The following is a 22,146-nucleotide window of genomic DNA, read 5'->3' as shown; positions in this document are numbered from 1 at the left end:
GGGAAACCTTTACCTTTACCTTTACTTGTTTACAGCCTAGCCAAAGAGATCATATGTTGCAGAATTTTTCACAGCTGAAGAGTTTCAAAAGGAGCTCTTTTGTTGGCGGGACTTGCTGTGCAAGAACAGCAAGTGAAGATAGGGTTTGTGCTTCAGGTTGCATTCTGTCAGTTTTTCCACTGGCACGAGATGGTGGAAAATCTTACTTGAGTATTCATCTCACTGATATGTAACTTTTTGTCCCAGATAGCCCTTTGGCTTATCAGCAGGGACCTTGCCTCTGATAGGATCCAACCCATAGCTCTTTGGCTCTTAACCTTTAACAATAAGGAACAAAAGACACGATAAATAAGCTGTAAGGCATTTTAACTGAGCATTTCTACTAGCTACCCAAGACTTTATTAATCTTTTCATGTTCACAAATGAGTTACCAGTGTTAAGATAAATCACTGCCTGATCACAGAAGCCTACTCTGGATCATACAAGGTTAAATTTACCATTGGCTGTCTCCTAACATCCAGCTCAAATTAAAACATTGTAAAATGTTTTGTTGCTGTGGCTATGACAACTCCCAGCCAACAGGTCAGCATCTCTCAAAATGTCTCTGTGTGCCCTCCTGTCCAGGGCCATTACAAAATGAACTTCTCCATACCTTTCACGGAGAAAAGGTAGATGTGGGGAAACCTGTTTCATAATAGTTCTGCGTGACAGATTTCCTGATGACTAGACACTGCCTCTCAGGATTTCCCCCTCCACTACACCATTTCCCATCTACTCCACTGCACCATGGTTTCCAGTGGAATTTTTTTAAAAAAGGTTTGAGAGGTTAAAATTTGGGCCTGGGAACTATAAACCCACCCAAGCCTGGACTGATGTCTGAGGTAAATTGACATGCCCAAGATGATTTACTTTTAAAAGTGAATAAGAACAGTGTTTATTCAGAAAAAAACCACAGTTGAAGCAAATCATAACATTTAGGGTTGCCAGGTTCATCGGAAATACCAGCAGGGGGATGGGGGGGACGTTCTGGGAGCAGGAAGTGATGTTGCATGATGTGCCTACATCACCTGGAAGTGATGTAGACACATCAGTGATGACAGGGGTGACGCTCTGGTTTTGGGTAGAACTCTGTGGTAAAATCAGACTCAAACCATAGATGTTTGCCCAAAAATCAGAGCGTTACCCCTGACATCACCAACATGACTACGTCACTTCCAGGTGATGTAGGCACATCATGTGATGTGACATAGGCACATTGCGTTTATTTCCATTGAAGTTGCTGTTCTTTTGGGGGGGGGGTTTCCACCCGATGGCCAGCTGGCTGGGGGCTGGCAGGAGCCAGCAAAAACAGGGGATTCCCCCACCCCCAACTGAGAAATGGCAGCCTTAATAACACTTAACCAGGAGCTTTGAGAAGCTAGGCTTCAGACTGTACATGCCCTGTCAGGCAGGCTTATAACATCTAAATATAGGACTCTGTTGTTCAGTTACACACCAGACCCAGCAAACCTTGCTGGCCCACTGTAATACCATTTTATACTCAGTTCCCCAGACCTTAACCAAAGAGTTTGTATCTCCTCAGATCTTTAATTCACACTCCTGCTAGGCTAACCCCTCTTTCTAGCCCCTCAAAAAGCCCAACTTTTGACTGATTTAACCTTCCCTGTCAGATCTTAACCTTACCCCAGTATACAGCTCCTGTTGGCTGATTCAGAGTACTGCTCTGATTGGCTTCACTGTTGCTGGAGTACATTTCTGTGCGCTACCTGTCACATTGTGATTATCGTTTGAGTTCTAATAGATGGTGGAAGGGCTTGGTGGGTTGTGGGGTATGTTCCGTGATTATTGAAATATCTAGGTCAGCTATTAGTGTACACTTCATAAACTTGCAAAAGTACTTAAAGATCTAAAATGTTAATTACCAGTACTGTATTTATTAAAAACCTTACTTATGTATTTTAAGATGGTTCAGTAGTTAAGGGCTGTAAACATTGGGATCCTGTAAACTGAGATATTTTCCAGCTAGTCCAAAATATAAGAAGAAGACTTTAACAAGACTTTAACAACATTTCCCTCCTTATTCTGTACATGGTTTAACAGTTAAATTCAGACATGTCATAAGAGTAAGGGAATTGCTATTTCAGACTTTGTCAAGCCCTGAGGCAATTTAGAACTTAGATATATTAAGCTATGTTGTTCACGATAATTTATAATGGCTGAATCCCTTTGTTTATTTTACTGTCACCTGAATCATGAAGCGGTTTGTAACGCTTAACATCTTTATTTTTGGCCTGCTCCTGCTCCCGTTGAAAACATCATGTAAAATCAAATGAGAGCAAGACTTGGCCTTAAGTGAATGCTTAAACAATGGAAATGAGCCCATTAACATGCTGTTGGGCAAAGCTTGTGTTGATCATTATGTTGGCTAATTCAAGAGATGCACTGTGGTCAAAAAGAGACTAAGTGTGAGGGTGGTTATGCTCTTTCCATCTATGCCAATTTAGATTATTATTTAACACTATCTAATGGTTATAATTCAAATTACTTTCCCCCCCCAGATCTTCTTTTTAAAATAAAATGGTGATTTTTGTTCCTTGGTGTGGTTTCACTGGTATTGCACAGGCTTCTGCTCTAGTCAAGCATGTTGTTTTGCTGATTCAGGCCTTGGGAATGCTGCATCATCAACAGTTGCTTTCCAGTGTGTCCCTGCAGATAATAAGATTTTTTTCCCTCTATGGGTTGGATCCAACCAGCTTTTCCGCCACTAGAAATGGGAGGAGGGAATCCCCTTTGACCACTAAAAAGGCTCTGCTGATTATTCTAGACCTGACTATGTAGGATGGTGACTCTAATAAGGAGGGAAATTGGGCAAGATTGAGGCAAAAAGCTGGCAGGATCTAACCCCATGAGTATACAGTAGTGTCTAATAGAAAATGGTCTGATACGTTTTGTCAAACATTTAATTCTTTCTGTAAAGGAGTAATGGTCTTATAAGCAACACAACACTACCCTACAAATCGTTTCTGGTGAAATAAGAATACTCATCAGTTTAAAACTACACTTCTCTCATTTTTTAAAAAATATAGTACTAAGGATTTTAATTTTTTTAAAGGTACTAGGATTTGTATAAATGGCTACAATCCATGATATTTATGTTTGAGTGTAGTAATGTGTCTGATTTTGCTACTGTTAAGGGTGCAGACTATTCATACTGAAGCCAGTGAGAAACTTCGCACTGAATTTAGCAGTTATAAATATCACCACAAGTCAGAAGTTAAATTCTGATTGATTTTAATGGTGTCACTTGAGACAAATATTTACATTCTCACTGGATTGTTTAAATATATCAATTTACCCAGGAGGCATTTAGCCAACAGCTTACTCTGGTCAGTAAAATATCTCTTCATTAGAGTTTAAGTGGCAAACTTTTTCATTGAAAATGCAGCTCAAAGTTGTAATGACAAGAAGGAATGAAACCTTTAAAAAAATAAAATACAAGAAATAAGCCGTCAAGACTTCTTTCATTGTATAAACTAGGGTCAGTATGCTTGCACTCAAGGTATGTCCTTTTTTGTATGTTAGGAAATAATGCTTTCTGCTATTGTTGCTACAATTCACTGTTAAAAGATGTGAATATGCTGTAATGTTGATTGCTAGATTATTTTGGGAAATATGCTAGCATATCATAGTTACATAAACACTTGTACGTTAAAAGAAAGACATGTTTATAACATGCTTGTATGAGCTTAGGATGGGAACAGCTTACATAAACACTTGTACGTTAAAAGAAAGGCATGTTTATAACCGTATGAGCTTAGGATGGGAACAGTGAACCTTGGTGCTGAACAGTTCCCTCATTCCTGATTAACATAACAAACTGGGGACATGATAATGGTAAAGTGAGTTGCATCTGTATGAAACCACATCTATCTGAGAACAAAATGGCTCTGCTAAAACTGTGGGAGATCGCTGATCCATGTAACCTGCTATAGTTATGTTTTTGAACTACTCAGTTCTAATTCTGTTCAATCGGTTGTCTGGTAAAAGACTTATGGCCATGGTCAAAATGTATCATAGTGCAGGAGCACAAGTGATGAGAGAAACTAACTTTTTTAAAAAATGATTCTGAAGCTTGTTTGAGTCATACAAGCAAGCTTAATATACCCCTCTTTTCCTTTCTCTCTCTGTCTTTCTCACAGCACCTTTATTCTCCTGACATACTGATTTTGAGAGTCATTCCTTCCTCCTAGGTAGTTCTGGCATTTTGATATGTGGGGAGCATTATCTCTAACTAAGAACTCATGGTAGTTTCACCAGCTACAGTTGGCAGCAGTTCTTCAGATTCTTAGATGGAGGTCTTTCACATCTCCTGCTACTTGATTCTTTTAACTGGAAATGTCAGGAATCAAACCTGAGACCTTCTGCATGCAAGGCAAATGTTTTACCATTTAGTCATGGCCAAGTAACAGTAAAGCCAGTGTAGAACTGGTCTTAATGCACAGTATGCACTCTCGCCTTCATTCACTTCCCCCTCTTACATTCCTCTTCATATTTCTGCTCCTTTGCAAAAATAAATGCTGACAGATTGATTTGCAAAAGAAGAACAGCCTGCTGTTTTTTTACAAAATGCACTGAGACATAAAATTCCACCAAGATATATTTTAAACATCACTAATACAGTCATTAATACTGAGGCCTGGACACAGAGTTTAAGCTATATGTGGGATATCTGTATGCATGCAGTTCTGACTAATACAGCCATTCATTTTAATACTTAATCCATCATCTTGCTTCCTATGGTCTTCATTCTAATATTTTATATTTATTCTTTTTATAGATTTCTGCTTGTCATGTTGTTAATCTAACAGACACATGTGTCAAAGTTAATAAAGATATTAAGCTCAAATGCTCAGGTGATGTAATTCAGCAGAAGCTCGGTTTTAGCCAGATTCTCTGGGCCAGAGTAAACATCACAATTTTTAAAGAGTTATGTCCAGATTCCCTGGACCCAGCTTGTGTTCCCTGCAGCCACACAGCAGCTTTGGGGAACAGCTCACTTAAAAAGGAGAGCCCAAAGGGGCTTGGACCAGGGCCCCAGGGGTGCTCCCGCCTCCCCCAAGCCATTTTCCCATGCAAAAAAACATGCTGGGGAGAAGTAATTTCCCTGATTTTGTTGCTCTGTGTGGAGTATCTGTGCATAAGTATCTGTTCAGACTCTCCTATTTTTCAGAACCTTGACCCAACTCTTTAAAAAGTAATGCTTAGTTTGGCCCAACACAAAACCACTGAAGTTATATCCTCATATCTGTGGCCCAAGGAATTGAGCCATTAACCTCTAAGTGCCTTCAAGAAGGACACAAATAATTCCCTTATGCTGAAGTTTTCCAGTTAAAATAATTCTGTAACTTTAGCATGACAGAAAAATGTGTACATAATTCTCCCCTTGTATTAACAACCATCAGTGTTGCTGCCAGATAATTTCATAAACTAATACTAATCTTTGTTAAATTTGGTAAAATTAAATGATACATATCAGAGTACGTAGTATTAATGTAAACCCAAGAAACACAAATCATTTATTATTGCTGTCTGCCCATTAACTAGGGTTGCCAGGTTCCAGGTGGGGCCTGAGGATCTCCTGCTTTTACAACTGATCTCCAGCTGACAGAGATCAGTTCCCCTGGAGAAAATGGCTGCTCTGAAAGGTGGACTCAGTGGCATTGTACCATGCTGAGGCCCCTCCCCTCTCCAAACCCCGCCCTCTCCTGAATCCACCCCCCAAGTCTCCAGGTATTTTCCAACCCAGACCTGGCATTAACTTCACTGAGCTCCATCCCTTGACCCCACTGTGGAAAGGTGAGCCTTGGCCTGGGGTCTGCCCCTCTGTGGGGCTTCACCCCTGCCAGATTTGTGTCTTCCAAGAACTGGCAACTTTGATTAGGCCTGGTGTACTCATGCAACAGTGCCGTAGTCTTCAGTGGTAGACAGCACTGTAGCACATTACTGGTTTTTTAATGCTGTCCCAGGTAAAAGCTCCCTGCAAGTAAAAACACTAGCACATCAAGAAGAAAAGTTACAGCTCAGCCTGCTCCTGTTGTGCTAGCTTTCTATTTGAAGAGAGGTTGTTTTTTAAAAAAAACCCACACATTAGGAGCCTTTTAAAATGCCTCTATTTGCATTGTGAAGTAGGATCGCTGCCCTCCAGATGGGGAGTTCTCCAGGAATTATAACTGATTTCCAGACTACAGAGATCAGTTTCCCAGGAGAAAATGGCAGATTTATGGAATTATATTCCCATTGAGCTCTTTCCCCAAGCTGCTCCCCTAAATCTCCAGGAATTTCCCAAACTGGAGTTTGCAACTCTTGCCCTGAAGCAGGGGTACCGGAAGTGTGTCCTCCCCACAGCCGGCGGCGACCTCCAGCGGGCACCAGCAGGGAGCTCCAGGCCCTGCCCTCCCGCACCTCCCCCGGGGGGATGGCGTCCCCCCGCGTCCCCCCCCAAATGACCCCTGCCCTGAAGTGTTTTTGTCTATTCTTATCACCTGGATGTTTTACCACCTCATTTCCACATCTCACTGTATATATAGACTAGGCACATTACTACAAATATAGTTGCACTGCTCCCCTCCCCTCAGATATAATGCCTTTAGTGTATCTGGTGTGAGATTTCACACACATACCTTAATATCAACCACAGCTCTGCTAGATTTTTTTTAAAATTCTGAATTGTGTTCTTCAGTTCTGGCGACTTGCCAAGAGGAGAAAATTTAGGCCTAGTCTGTAGAATTCTGCTGTGCAGAAGGACAGACGGTGGTTAAAATCGCTATGGTACATAATATTGTTTATTCTAAAATTAATTTCTTAATTTACTGTTGATCCATCGGAACATTTGGACAGCAGGCCATACTCTATCATTTTCTCTGCATATTCCCAGATAAATTTAGAAGTCATAAAGATATCAATTTGTATGTATTTTTCATTTCGTTTATTTAGTGCTTAGAAGGAAAATTAAAAACAGATTGTTTAAATTTAATTTAATAAAATTAAACAGCATATGCAGGTTTCCTGCTGTACACAGACAGGACTAGAGTACTATGAATACGTTTACCCCCCACACACAACATTGTTAGAAGAAAATAAACAAAAGCGAGAGAATAAGAACCCTCTGGTGCTTTTCATGCTTTGATTTCATTCACAGTTAAAACAACATACTGCTCTATATTACCAATATTAAGTTGAAGAGTGCTCTCCTTTTGAGTGACAGATACTTACAGGAGGAAAAAAACCACACCTTCTTTTGTGGGATTTTATTTTCAGAAACTAAACGCAACCAGCTCATCTGAAGGCAGTACTGTTGATATTGCCCCACCAGGAGAGGGTGAACAGGCAGAGATTGAACCTGAAGAGGCTCTTGAACCAGAAGCCTGTTTTACAGAAGGTAACAGGAGGGACAGACAAGACCTGCATTTAAGCAATTATGTATTATATCAGATGCTACAGACCAGCCTGGGGCCAAGCTTCATGTTACTTCCTGATCTTTTTTGCCTGAAAGCCGCTTCAGAGGTGGTCCTCCAGAACAGGGGATCAATGTGGGGGAGAAACAGTTTAAGCTTTTGTTTTCCTACCACGTGTCTGCTCAAATTCTTTTCCTGTCCCATCCGACTGTAGCTCCCAGTTGAGAAATACCTAGAGATTTTGAGAGTGAAGCCTGAGGAGGGCAGGGTTTGGGGAACGGAGGGACTCCCGTGGGGTATAATGGCCATAGAGTCCACCTTCCAAAGTGGCCATTTTCTCCAGGTGAGCAGATCCCAGTCGCCTGGAGATCAGTTGTAATCCCACGAGATCTCCAGCCACCACCTGCAGGCTGGCAACCCTACCTTGGCCAACCCCCATCTTCTGTGGCTCTCATGGAGAACAATGAGTGGGAAAGTTGCATGGGGTAGTATTTTTGAGCTCATGTGTGGTAACTAGTTAAACAGCTCCTGCTTCATTGCTCTTCTGCTTCAGATAGTAAAGTAACCCTTCAACACTTCTTGTCTGAGTTAAAAACGAACAACCCCCCCTCAGAATGTTGGGGAAACCCACTCTTTCACACATGATGTAGTTTGGCGCAAATTAGGAATTAAGACTTGGATACAAAATTCTACTTTTAGCCACACCCTGTGAGCTGGCCTGTAGCTACAGTGGGGCTGCTGGGGGCTCTGTACCCTTCCTTAAAGGGCCAGCCCCACAAGACTGGGGGGCTCACACATGGGCCCTGGCTTCTTCTCAAAAGCACTTAAAAGGATCCTTTAAATTATTTGAGAAGAAGTGGGGGATGGTGTGGGCCCCCTCCCTCCCTCCTGCAAGATTTATAGGGCCCTCCAGCTGATCGGCGGGCCACGTGCTCCCTGTCGATCAGCTGAAGGGCCCTTTAAATCTTGCAGGAGGGGAGGGAGAGGGGGTAGCCACCACTTGTCAGGCTTGGGGGCAGATTGGAGCTGACATAAAAATAATGGCAGCCACAGCAGAAAAATGTTTGCCCCACAAGCCACAAAATCCTGGCTACAGGCCTGCCATTTTGGTGTAGTGCCAGTTTGGTGTAGTGGTAAAGTGCGCGGACTCTAATCTGGGAGAACCGGGTTTGATTCCCCACTTTTCCACTTGCACCTGGCTGGATGACCTTGGGCAAGCCATAACTCTGGCACAGCTGTTCTTGAAAAAGAGCAGTTTCTGTCAAGAGTTCTCTCAGCCCCACCTACTTCACAGGGTGTCTGTTGTAGGGAGGGGAAGGGAAAGGAGTTTGTAAGCTGCTCTGAGACTCCTTTGGGTAGTGAAGGGCAGGGTATAAATCCAATCTCTTCTTCTTCTTTTGCCTGTGAGATTTATGACTTTTGATTTGATTTGATTTCGAATAGCAGACATACCTGCTGTATTGTGAAAGGCTTTTGAAAACCACCTTAGTTCCAAAAACAATTTTTGCTGTGTGGCATGAGGATGACTGGGAAAGGATGAGAATGATTTTTTGAAAAATGTAGTACCCCAGACCTGTTTGTTTTTTTGCTTTTTTAATGGAGTTCAGTCTTCCCTTCTTGCCATTTACCTGTTCAGTCCTATCCCCCCACTGTCTTATCTCAACAGAGAGGGTTCCCGTGTAGATCAATTTTGTCTCTCCCTTTCTCCAAGTACCTCTGAGCAGCATACATCATTCTCCTTCACCATTTTATCCTCACAATAACCCTGTGAGGCAGGTTAGGTTGAGAATGTGGGACTAGTTTAAGGTCACCCAGCAAACTTCATGATGAGGCTGCCAACTCTGGGTTGGAAAATTCCCGAAGATTTTGGGGATAGAACCTGGACAGAGCAGGGTTTGGGGAAGGGATGGACCTTAGCAGAGTATAATGCCATAGAATTTACCCTCCAAAGTAGCCATTTTCTCTAGGGGAATTAATATCTGTAGTTAGGACATCATTTGTAATTCCAGGAGATCCCCAGGCTCCACCTGGAGGGTGGCAGCCCTACTTTATGACTATGTGGTAATTTGAATCTGGATCTCCCAGGTCTTCGTTTGGTACTCTACCTACTATACCATACTGACTGTCGGTAATTCCCTCTAAGTAAGCTCTTCTGGACTCCCTGTATGGGACCTTTGAAGGAAAGGCAAGATAAAAATATCAAAGGGAAACAAAATATTATTTCATTATTTAACCATCTGTTGTCATCCTCAACAGGTTGTGTGCAGAAGTGTTCATGTTGTCAAGTAAGTATAGAAGATGGCAAAGGAAAGTTCTGGTGGAATTTTAGGAAAACCTGCTACAGCATAGTTGAACACAACTGGTTTGAGACGTTCATTGTGTTCATGATTCTTCTCAGCAGTGGTGCTCTGGTGAGCAAAACAAAAACTTTTTAACACTTTCTGAAAAATTTTTACATCATCAAAGATTTTTAAATGTACATTGTGTTAGATACGATAGCTAGCATATGCTATATTTCCAATTTTGAAAATGTTTTGCTTAACAGTTATACAGACATTCTAGTAATGGGCCGTTCCAACAGTCCATAAGAATAGTACATGTGCTGGGGAGGGGGGGAATCAGAAAATGGAACATTTTAGCTCTATTTGTAATTCTTTGGTAATATGTTAGCATGAAATGAAGCAAAAGTGAATTTGTAAATCTGTCTGCACTTTAAAAATATCATTTTAATATGTGAATTTGGAATGCAGTGATTCTCTCCCCTCCCCCCCACAGGCTTTTGAAGACATCTATATTGAACAGCGCAAGACTATTAAGACCATGCTGGAGTATGCAGACAAGGTCTTCACATACATCTTCATCCTAGAAATGCTTCTGAAGTGGGTGGCCTACGGTTTTCAAATATATTTCACTAATGCCTGGTGCTGGCTGGATTTCCTCATTGTCGATGTAAGCACTTGAAACCAATGCTTTGTTTTTGTCGTCCCCCTGCCCGCTTTTTGTAGATTTTACCAGGGGACAAAAATTTGATAATATTAAGCATCTTTCAAATAAATATAGTCTGGCCAATAGAATTAAGCATAAATAGAATGGGAAATCATTATTTTGCAAACCGTGTTCCTTCTTATAATCATGGATGGCTTCAAGAGGGAATTGGATAAACATATGGAGCAAAGGTCCATCAGTGGCTATTAGCCACAAGGTATAGATAGGAACTCTCGGTCTGGGGCAAGGGGTACTCTGCATTCTTGGTGCTTGGGGGGAGGCAACAGTGGGAGGGCTTCTAGTGTCCCGGCCCCACTGGTGGACCTCCTGATGGTGCCTGGTATATTTTGGCCACTGTGTGCAGAGTGTTGGACTGGATAGGCCATTGGCCTGATCTAACATTGGCTTCCCTTATGTTCTTATGTTCTCATGTGATGACAACGGCACTGACATGAACTATTATGACCAGAATAGAAATGATATGCAGTGCACTCCTTCAGTGAGCTCCAGCTGGCTGTTCCACCTCCAGGAATTGTACAGTCCTTCTCTGCCTATGTGAAGACCATCCCCTGCACATGAAAACCTAGAACACTACTTCTAGGTCAAAAGGGATCCTTTAGTCACTGGCTGTATTACTTTAATCTACACATCAGAGCCAGTTCCAGATCCCCTCATGCTTTCCTTTCCATCCCCACACCGGCACTTTCACTTTCCAAAAATAAAAGGCTGGAAGAGAACATTTATTTATTTAATTAATTTATACCCTGCCCTCCCCGCTGAGGCAAGCTTAGGGCGGCTTACATAACAGTAAATACATAAATAACAATTAAATTACCATAAACCAAATTCAGTTATATGAATGTTATATTTAAGCATGTGTGTTCTATGGCTTGTTGCCATAATAAATGACTGACTGACTGACTGACTACCATAAACCATCTAAAAACAGTTCATTATAAAACAGTACAGTATCATAAAATGCTAGCAATGTTGTGTATGTCTTGCTGGTTTACCATAATGGTGCCTTTTATGGTAGGAAAAACCATCAGGGCTTTCACAGCTTGTCTTTCAAATCTAGATTTTCTCTAATGTAAGAATTTGTTGAGGAGGGGAAATCCCATTTCTATGGCCCCACTCCTTTTCTTATTACTGTGGATATGCTTCTCTCTCCGTTGCCTACCCACCCAGTTGCCTGTGTGGTAGGAGCCAGGAGCCAGCCCAAGAAAGAGAAGAAAAGGCAGGGGGATGCCAAAAGGTATTTCCCCCCAGTGTTGGGTAGAGTCCCAACATGGGGGGAAAAACCTACCCCCAGGAGAGGCATTAGAGTCATCTGAGAACTCCCAGCTACTCCACCAGAATGGGTGGCCAGGGAACAGAATTAAAGCCAGAAACACCAATGAGATGTGTCTTAGAGCAATGGAAAAGAGATACTTTGGACAGCATGGCCAGGCTATCTAAAGCATGCTTGCTTAAATTATGCCAAGAAATCTGGCCAGAATTTAGACCCCTCTTTAAGGTGGGCAGGGGAAGGGTCCTTTTAACCCTCTGAATTCCACACCTGTTTTCCTCTGCCTTTTGCCATGTGCCCAGTCATCTCCCCCCACATCAGAACCTGCCCCAGTCTCACTGCAAGCCAGCATAGTGTTGTAGTAGTTAGAGTGTTGGACTAGGATGTGGGAGAACCGGGCTTGAATTCTGACTCTGGCATGTAAGCGTACTGAGTGATCTTTGGCAAATCAGACATTCTCAGCCTAACCTACCTCACAGAGTTGCTATGAGGTTAAAATGGGAGAGAGGAGAGTGATGCAAGCTGTTTTGGGTCCCCATTGGGGTAGAATATAGATGAGTAAATCATACATTTCCCCCTTTTTCATCCTCCTGCTATTTCTTCTTCCCTGACTTAAATCCTGCCTTTTTATGTCTTTGCATGGCATCTTGGGTTGCTAGGCAACCCAAGACATTAGTTTGAGTATGTGTGATCTCTCTTTATATTTAGAAATCTCTGGCAACTTTTCAGGGTTGTTAACCCCCCATAATTTTTTTTTTTAGATTTGCTGAAAACCCGGGGGACGGAGGACACAATTCTGGGGCCCCTTGCTATTCTGGGGGCCCATAGAGCTAAACAAGTCACATTACTTCTTTCCATATGATTTGGGGGTTGGGTCTGGGTGATGTGAGGGGTGTCCAGAGCAAATCTTTGTCTGTCGGCCACTGACGACTCTTGGTAGCCCTGCCTGAAAGATACCCCTTGCAGAGTTTTTGATCTGCATGGGTGAGCCTTCCCCCACAACCAATAGATATGTATCTTTATGAGACACTTACCTTAAAGAATCAGGTATGGCTAATTAAAAATAACAATATACGTATAGTTATTGAAGTCTTATGAAGTTTTGCACTTGTTGTGTTGCTGTGATCCATACATCCGGCCAGTAAGGTATGCCAGTTTTATTGTCCCAACATTGCCGCTTGGAGGAACAGAGACTGATAGCAAATGGCTTGCATAAGACCTCCATAAGTGTCATTGCTTGGCAAGGCACTATTTGAACCATTCATTACTGCTGTCTTAGCCCCTATACCACACTAGGCCTAACTGATCAATAGTTTTAAATGTATTTCACATAGGCTCAACCCTCTGCTTCATAAATACAGAATGTGAACAGATGTGAACATGCTAGAGTCACAAAAGTCGCCCATAGTTAACACACTGCAGATATTTACAAGGTAACCTACTCTCATGTGATTCCTTTTTCTTTGTCTAACAATGCTGTTTAGGAGAGGATAGTTTGGAGGACATTAATCCATAAGGTTGCCATAAATTGGAAGCAACTTGACGGCACTTAACACGCACACACACATACACAATTCCAACACTGTGTTTGTCCAAAGCAAATCATACTGTAAATATTAATGAGCACAACTGGGACAAATCTTTGCCAGATTTGTAAAGTTTATATAGGACTTTGCATTATTTGGCTTTGCTGTATAACTCTACAAGACCCCAAGGCTTGAGCCACTGATTCTCCTCCTCTTTGTTGTTGTCAATTTATATCCTGCTTTCCCCACTGATGTGGGGGAGATATATAGTCCTAAAACAGAGAGACAGCACTATGGATAATAAATAGAAATGTTCTCTGAATATTGTCATTGTAACGATTCCTTGTTTTTGTGTGTGTGTGTCTCTTTAAAAGTTTGGTTGCATGGCTGTAGTAGATAGACTAGCGTGGTTGAGAGAGGCAAGGGTGGTATGATTGGTGGTTGACAGAGAGGGGGTGGGGTTTTGGAAGTGAATCTGGTTGGATGAGTATGTGAGTCAGTCAGTAGTTTCAGTTAGATGTTGACAGTTGATGTTCAGTTAGTTAGAGTTAGACAAGCAGTTCTGTGTTGAAGCAGTTATAAACTGACAGCTGCGGTGGTTCAGTGAGACAGAGAGAGAAAGTTGAAAGTTGAATGTATAGGAAACAGTAAAGTAACGTTTAAGTGACCAACTGTTAAAGGAAAGTCTGAGGGTCATAACAAATGGGAGAGAAACAGGGAACACATATGGCATTGAGATAAACAGGTGTTACAAAGTTACATGAAAAGATCCCTGTCAGTGAGGGAGAAGATTGTGTGTGATACCAAAGCAATTGTTCATCATTTACACATTACTAGTTACATTGTACCACCCTCTTATTTAGTATTTGTTTCAATAAATCCTCTTTTATCAACGTTTATACCAGCTCTGAATGACATACTTCCCAGGACCACATAGTTCCTCGTGAGCCTTGAACTCGGTCTACCAAACCAGTAAGCAAAAGTAAAAGCATAAAGGTTTGGAAATCCTTAAAATTTCCTGGTGGCAGCAGAATCTACCCAGTAAAGAAAAATAAAGTGAACTTTTAAAGTGAAACTAGTCCTCCCTAATAAGGAGGACGTCACAGTCATTGTTCGCCAATATTAAGCATTTAGCTTATTCTCTTTCTATAATTAAAGAAACTTAACACTCTTGTATTTAGTATCTACCTCTCTATAGCTCAGCTTTATTGCTGTATACCTTTAAGATAAAAAGTCAGCGGGTCAAGCCTTCAGAAATTCTTTACAGATGATGTTTATTTTAGAACTGGAGGTCTCTTTGTTCTACAAAGTATTCTACAAATACTAGGATTTAGCTCTCCACACGATTATGTAGTATAGAGATCCTTTAGAGACTAGTATGCACTAAAGCAGAATTGTTTTACTAGGATTACATATCTTCTTGTAACAGATTTTATCTGTTCCTCAGCCATTTTGATTTGTTGTTTGGTGTGTTAGTTGCAGGTTTGTTTTAAACTACTTTGATTAAAAATTTGTAGGCACTACTGTGAAAATTGACATTTCACCTCTTGCATTTTGCTTTGTGTATTTGTTAGTGGGATGAAGTAAGTTTTGTGCTTCCCAGGGAGCAAAACTGGTTAATTCTCCATCAGTTATCTAGGAAATAAAACTTACCCAAGCTGGATGTACCATTAATGATAGGGCATATATTAAATTATTCAATCTCTATCAGGTGGCTAGTCTACATTTAAGCATAGTGAATGCATATAAGGTATTATTGTAAAGGTGTTTCCAGCAACAACATGTACAGAACTCTAGCTCATTCATACAGTTATCATTTTTAAAATGTTAGCTAATAAGAACTTCTGAAATTAAGGCTGGATTCCTGGCTGGATTTTTGTTTGTTTTATTTTTAGCTAAATTCTGTGTTAACTGGAATACTGAAAATAACTTGAAGAAGAAGAAGAAAATTACATGGCTGGTAGATGATCTGCCCTGTTTTTTAAAAACTGAATAAAGACCCTACAGTGTTTCTCCAGTTCTGAAATTAAGGCTGGATTCCTGGCTGGATTTTTGTTTGTTTTATTTTTAGCTAAATTCTGTGTTAACTGGAATACTGAAAATAACTTGAAGAAGAAGAAAATTACATGGCTGGTAGATAATCTGCCCTGCTTTTTAAAAACTGAATAAAGGCCCTACAATGTTTCTCCAGCTGTTGCTCTTGAGAAAGCTTGGTGATCAACTTTTTGAAATCTAAGATCTTAGTTTTCACCAAGACTAAAAAATGGAACCTGTCTCAGCGACCAATCAATGTAAGATCTTTTCCTATTTAGGAATTTTGTTTTCCGCAGATCTCTCCGAGATTCCCCAACTCAGATCAGCACTTAATAAAGCAAACACTATAAATAGATTTTTCCACAATAGGGGAGGGAAGCACATTCCTGGAGCGGTGGAAGCTTTTAATCTGAAGTTAGCCCCCATTATTCTTTATGGCACAGCTATTTGAATTAAAGCTATCTTAACACAATTCCTTAGGAAAATATTGAATATTGTTCCACCAGGCGTTTAATTAGGAGCTGCCCTGGGGAAAATGCCCTGCCCCCTTGAAACCTGGAGGCAGACTGAGTCACCTGCCTAATGTTAGACCCGGACCGTCCACCAGGACAGCATGGAATACCAAACTGGTACTTGTATATTGGTTCCATCTGGATGTTAGCACCTTTTTAATGTCTTAATTATTAATTGGTTTTATGACTTTTACTATTTATTGCTATTTCTGTAGTTTTATCTTGCTGTTAGCCACCCTGAGCCGGCCAGGTATAAATATCTCTCTATATTATAAAGCCATTTTGGGGTGGCCCCTGACCTATGGGGTGGCGCGATTAAATGTGCTCCCTCAGCCATTGGCCCGCCAGCTGCCACTTAAGGCTGCTGGCGTGCCATTGGCTGGGTGGGGGGAGGGACGAGGCTCACCGCCTTGGCCCATGTGGGCCTGGGATGGGCAGACGGATGGCAGACGAGCAGGTGGTAGGGAGACGGCCAAGGCCGGCAGCCTTGGACAGACAGCCCTTCACTCCAGCACCTCTCACCTGCCGCGGCGTCGACCTCAGCCGGGGAGGGTGTGGGCCCTGCTTGAGGAGGTTCCTTCTGCCAGCCCCGGCTGCTCTCGGGGAGGGGGGAAGCGGCCATGCTGTGCCTCCCTCGCCCAGCACGGGGAAAGACCTCCAATGTGGCCGAGCAGGAGCGGCTGCCCAGAGGCCCCCGCCCCTCCTCGCCTGCATGCCGAGGCAAGCAAGACGGGAGGGGACCGGGGAGCCCCTTGCGGCACTCCCCATTAGTTCTCCAGCTCTCCCGCCAAGGTGGACAGGCAGGAGAGGCCACCCAGAGCCCCGCTCCTGGCCCGGCCACCGAGGCCATTGAGCCAGCAGGGGCCTGGGGAGCCTTTTCAGGCCCTCCTTCTGGGTTCTCCTGCCCACCCACCCAGGCAACTGACTAGGAGAAGCTGCCCAGAGGCCCCCCTGCCCCCTCCTGGCCCAGCCGCCAACCCAGCCAAGCCAGGAAGGGTCCGGGGACCATTTTGGTTGCTCCAGTCCCAAGAGGCAGCCTCGCTGGAGGGACGGGCCACCCGGAAACACAGGGGCGCCTTTATCTCGGGCTGCCAAGGTGGTGGGGGCCTGCCGGCACATTGGGGCCAGCCTCGCGTGGCCACCGTGACCCATCCGACCAGCCCGCCAGGAAGGCCACGCGTCCGACTCTGTGCCGGACGCGAGGGACCAGGAGGTGGGTTCTCCTGACCTCCTGCCCTCCGGTAAGTGGGGGGACCAGGTTGCGGGCCTTGGCCCATCGGGCGGGTGGGCCCGGGGCACCACCAGACAATGCCGTGTGGCTTGGTCCACCGGGCTCTCGACCACATCGGCGGGAGCCAGGCCAGGCTCCTTCGATGTGCCATGATGGTCGGGGGCTCTCAGCCAGGCACCTGAGCTTGCAACTGTTCCATGGCGCAGGACAAGACCAAGTGGCTTGGCCCGGTGGGGCCTCGATCCGGTGGTGCTGGCGGGGGAAGGGCTGAGGCCAGACAGCCCACACCCCAGCGGACAGCCTAGCACCTGCTGTTTTCACTCCCACAACAGGCCTGATTCCTAGTAATAAATAAATAAATAAATAGTATCCCCTGTTGTGTGTCTAATGTTGTATTGCGGGTAGAATTTGGACAGCTATCCTTGGAAGCAAAAGCATGGCTATATGCCTTTGAGATTAAAACTGCTCTATGCTGAAGATGGTCTGTTAGACACTCTAAATTGGGAAACCCACAAATTGAGGTGGATGAAAGCCTTCGATGAGAAACTGATGATAGCTGGAATGTCAATTGATGATATTTTTGAGATGGGCAAAACCAAAGTACTTTCTATGATTAAAAGCCATGTCCTGGAAATCAACCATAGCAGCTTGATTCTGAGAGCCATAGAGTTTGTTCGCCCCTGTCTTTTGGTCTTTCTTTTCCAGAATCAGTACCCCCTCTATGTACCATCTTACCATCCCACAGTATTGCAGAGCTTTCCTGTTTGCAAAATTTAATATTATACCTACAGTGGTTTTACAGGTGAGATTTTTAATACATCCTTTCATGCCCCGCCCGAATGTAGGTTTTTCGAAAATATATTTATTTATTTATTTATTATTTTGATTTATACCCCGCCCTCCCTGCAAGCAGGCTCAGGGTGGCTTACAGTAATTTAATATAAGGGATCTTTATATTAAGCCTTTGATTAACCAACCACCCCCTTATACTGCAGGAACCCTGGCTCTTCTGCTTAGCGATAAGGATCCTAAATTTGCTTTAGCAATTGCAAAATATGCCTCAGTCCTTTTAACCCTTGCATACAAAAAATAAAGAATAAATATTTTCAGCTGCTAAAGATTTATGAAACAATGAGCTTCTAAGGAAATTAAAGGAAAGGAAAAACTGAATAATAATATTCCACTAAGGCTTCTAATCACATTTACTTAGGAGTAAGCCTTTTTTTAAGTGACTGTTGTTTTTGAAGGAGTATAGGATTAGGCTGTTAGGCCTACATGAAGGGAAGCCTTACTGAAGGTCAAAAACATTCCTAATTTCTGCAGATCCCTATTAAATGAGCCCGATAACCAGGAACCTTCGTGTGTGTGTGGGGGGTGGATTGCTTGTAGAAAATAGGGGCTTTTAAAAAATCATTTAAATCTTAAATAAACCACTGGATAATCAAAATCTACCCATTTAAACAATCCTTCATTCTTTTTGTTATCATAATCCTGTCAAATTTAAAACCTAGGCCAAATATTAATAACTAGTTTAGATATCCAATGGTATTAGAGGGCATGAGGGGCGGGGTTGGGAATAGATTTGTTTGTGCTTTCAAGAGCAAATGTTACTCTGCTGTATCTGCAATGTGGAGACTCTTCAAATGGCTTCACATGCTTGCTATTATTATGTGGTAAGAGCTTTGGGCAGAGCAGCTCACAGCAGTTCATAAAAAGGTTTAACAGAGCTATCCTAGAGATCTGTATTCTGCTGAGAATCCTGTGTAGGCCTAATCAATGCGGTTTACACCTATGGAAGTGTTCTCATGATTATACTACGAATTATTTATTATTTTATTTATTAATCACATTTGTACCCTGCCCTCCCCACAATGTAGGCTCAAACTATACCTCAAATGAACAGAAAGTAGGGTGCATACAGGTATATGAGTAAACCTTGGCACATGAGTGTCTTCCCATTTGGCAGCAGTTGTCAAATAATATAACATTATTTACTCAACTGTTAATCACTAAGCACTGCACAAAGGGGGAAATCTGGAAAGGGGAGAGAGGAATGAAAGGGACAGGAAAGATGAAGACCAAAAGAGCTTAACTTTGAAATGCCTGGAAAGGTTGCAGATAAATAAACTGATTTTTTTTAAGCGAGGCTTTCAGAATCTTAGAGGAATTTAAACTTTGGGGGTATTTAAAGTAGCCTTCATGTCATGAGTGTGAATCCTGCCATCATGGAAGCAGTGACTTCAACAAGCGTGTCAGGGGCTGGAGTAGGACCATGTTCTGTAGAGATGGGCAGATTGCTGCCTAGAATCTATGCAGTAACTGTGGCTTCAAAACTAACTTATGAAGAGAGCCAGGAACTATGTATAGCTGCTCAGCTAGGAATCCATCCAGGGGACTGCAGATCTTAGTGTGCGTGTGTGTAAAGCGCCATCAAGTTGCAGCTGAGCTGACTTATGGCAACCCGATAATGTTTTCAAGGCAAGAGAGTTCTAGAGGTGGTTTGCTTAGTGGGCTTCCTTGGTGGTCTCTCATCCAAATACAACCCAGGCCAACCCTGTGTCTCTGAAAGCTGATGAGATCAAGCTAGCCTGGGCCATCCAGGTCAGGACACAGAAATTAGTAATACCTGTGAATCATCCACCATACCAAGGATGGCTAGAAAATCCAGCCTTTGACCCTTATATGCATACCTTCATGTGTAGATGTGTATCTCTGGTCAGACTTCCACAAAAGGTCATGTCAGAGTTATTCATTCTTTACCAATACAGATTGAAGCAGAGCTACACACTTCCAAGCCTACTGACTTCTTTCGACTTGGAACTGTATAACTGTTTTTAGGATTGTACTGTAAGGTAGCACAACCCTTTGTGTCAGCTTAAATTATTGTCTACTTTGCTAGGACAATTTAATGAGTGACAGTAGTGTTTTGTGAAGTCAGGTAAAAAGAAAAAGTTTATAAAGGCCCCAGTCACACAGGCCGGATATCGTGGGGGGGAGGCGTGGCTAAATATTTTCAGCTGCTAAAGATTTATGAAACAATGAGCTTCTAAGGAAATTAAAGGAAAGGAAAAACTGAATAATAATATTCCACTAAGGCTTCTAATCACGTTTACTTTGGAGTAAGCCTTTTTTTAACACACGTAAGCCATCCAGGTCAGGACACAGAAATTAGTAATACCTGTGAATCATCCACCATACCAAGGATGGTTAGAAAATCCAGCCTTTGACCCTGACTATATGCATACCTTCATGTGTAGATGTGTATCTCTGGTCAGACTTCCACAAAAGGTCATGCCAGAGTTATTCATTCTTTACCAATACAGATTGAAGCAGAGCTACCCACTTCCAAGCCTACTGAATTCTTTCGACTTGAAACTGTATAACTGTTTTTAGGATTGTACTGTAAGGTACCACAACCCTTTGTGTCAGCTTAAATTATTGTCTACCTTGCTAGGACAATTTAATGAGTGCCAGTAGTGTTTTGTCAAGTCAGGTAAAAAGAAAAAGTGTATAAAGGCCCCGGTCACACAGGCAGGATATCGTGTGTGTGGGGGGAGGCGTGGCTAATTGCCCCGGCGCAGTTTGATGCGCGATTACGTGATCAGACGCACCGGCAGCACACCACGGGTCCTTCCCTCGGCGTCTATTAGAACACTTGGTTCTAAAGGGGGTGGTTATATTTAAGAGGGGGGAAATCCCCAGATTCAAGAACTTCTAAGGATAGGTTATCAAGGGCAGAACTACAGTCTGCAGGTGGTTCCTTAGAAGGGCCAGACTTTGGAGGAGAGACCTGCCTAATTTCCCTCAAATAAGTCTGTAAGAGATGAGGGCTGAATAAGCCTATAGTGTGATAAGCCCCGACAATTGGGAAAGGATCATAAATTTGGCAAGACCTAACCTTCGTTTCTATATGTTGTTGAAGGCTTTCACGGCCAGAGTTCATTAAGTTGTAGATTTTCTGGGCTGCCTGGCCATGGTCTTGGCACTGTAGGACCTGACGTTTCACCAGCGGCTGTGACTGCATACTCAGAAGTATAACACAGAAGGATGGAGTACTCTCTGTGTCAATGTGAGAAGAAAAATAGTAGGCAAGTAATTTATATCTATTCAGGAAGGTGGGTTAGGCTGAGTCATTATCTTGTAGGAGTTCCCTAGGCTGTGACATGCTAACATGCCTTCGACAACATATGAATATTGATGCAAAAGGTCCATTTCCACTAAAAGGGGAACACAAAGAAGGCAAAGAATAGTCAAGGATGACTGTAATATTTTCTACAAACCTAAGTATATGGAGAAATCTGCAAATTTGTGTCTTCCAAATGACAAGTTTCATCCCTTTTATTATTTTTGAACATTTTGAAGATTCTGTTTCAAAAGAACTGTACATTTCTTAGCATATATTTACATGATTCTGATAGCATTTGTCAACAGACTTAGACTGTAGAATGTTTCTCTTAAGTATTATGCCTTCAGCATTGTGCCTCGCGAGTAATCTGGTAACCATGATATAGTATAAACAGTCTTTCCCCCGACAATTAAATCCTCCTTGCGTATCATAATAATACTTAATCACATTACTGAAGAGTTAGCAATAAGATTGTCTTCTTAATATGCTTATAGGACAAAGTTTCTTGTATGTTCTTTAAGACAGCTTCATTTTATTTGAATAAAAAGTGGAATTCCTTTACATGTATTCAGTTCAACCAAAAAGTAGGACTAAATGACATCCTTTCATTTAGATTGACCTGTTGAGCTAAACAGGTAATAATAAAGAACTCATCTCCCTTATATATATAAGCCGAATGGTGGTGGCACTTCTCTAGAACATTCCACACGCTCCGGAATTGGTTGGCGCCCTGGTGTGTCACTCAGAATCTGTCCCTATCCACTATCCATGCATTGCTTGAGTCTCGCCTCGAACATTCTAAACAGTTTGCTGTTCCTCTCCCCCCCATAGCCAGTCAGAACACAGAGGTTATTTGCATATGCAGCTCATTGGCCTTTGCCTTGGAACACAGAGGTCGTTTGCATATGCAACTTGATTGGCTTTTGCCTCTAACATTCTATTTTTAATTTTTTTTGGCCCCCCGAAGGGGAATTTTTTATTTGCATTTCT

The 22,146-nt window shown here is 42.5% G+C and overlaps 1 protein-coding gene across 7 annotated transcripts in view; it reads left to right on the top strand.

Annotated features, from left to right (window-relative positions):
- Nucleotides 1–22,146, top strand: part of LOC107120658 (sodium channel protein type 2 subunit alpha) — a 91,400-nt gene that overhangs the window by 51,342 nt on the left and 17,912 nt on the right. For all 7 annotated transcript variants that reach the window (XM_015423416.1, XM_015423414.1, XM_015423411.1 and 4 more), the window contains 3 exons: nucleotides 7,318–7,438; nucleotides 9,711–9,865; nucleotides 10,230–10,403. In XM_015423416.1, coding sequence (XP_015278902.1) covers nucleotides 7,318–7,438; nucleotides 9,711–9,865; nucleotides 10,230–10,403 — 450 coding nt within the window. The remainder of the gene's footprint in view (nucleotides 1–7,317; nucleotides 7,439–9,710; nucleotides 9,866–10,229; nucleotides 10,404–22,146) is intronic.

The sequence above is a fragment of the Gekko japonicus genome, unplaced genomic scaffold (genome assembly GCF_001447785.1).
Source record: "Gekko japonicus isolate JY-2015 unplaced genomic scaffold, Gekko_japonicus_V1.1 scaffold1934, whole genome shotgun sequence".
In the NCBI taxonomy this organism is placed as follows: domain Eukaryota; kingdom Metazoa; phylum Chordata; class Lepidosauria; order Squamata; family Gekkonidae; genus Gekko; species Gekko japonicus.
This window is presented reverse-complemented; position numbering and strand designations above follow the sequence as displayed.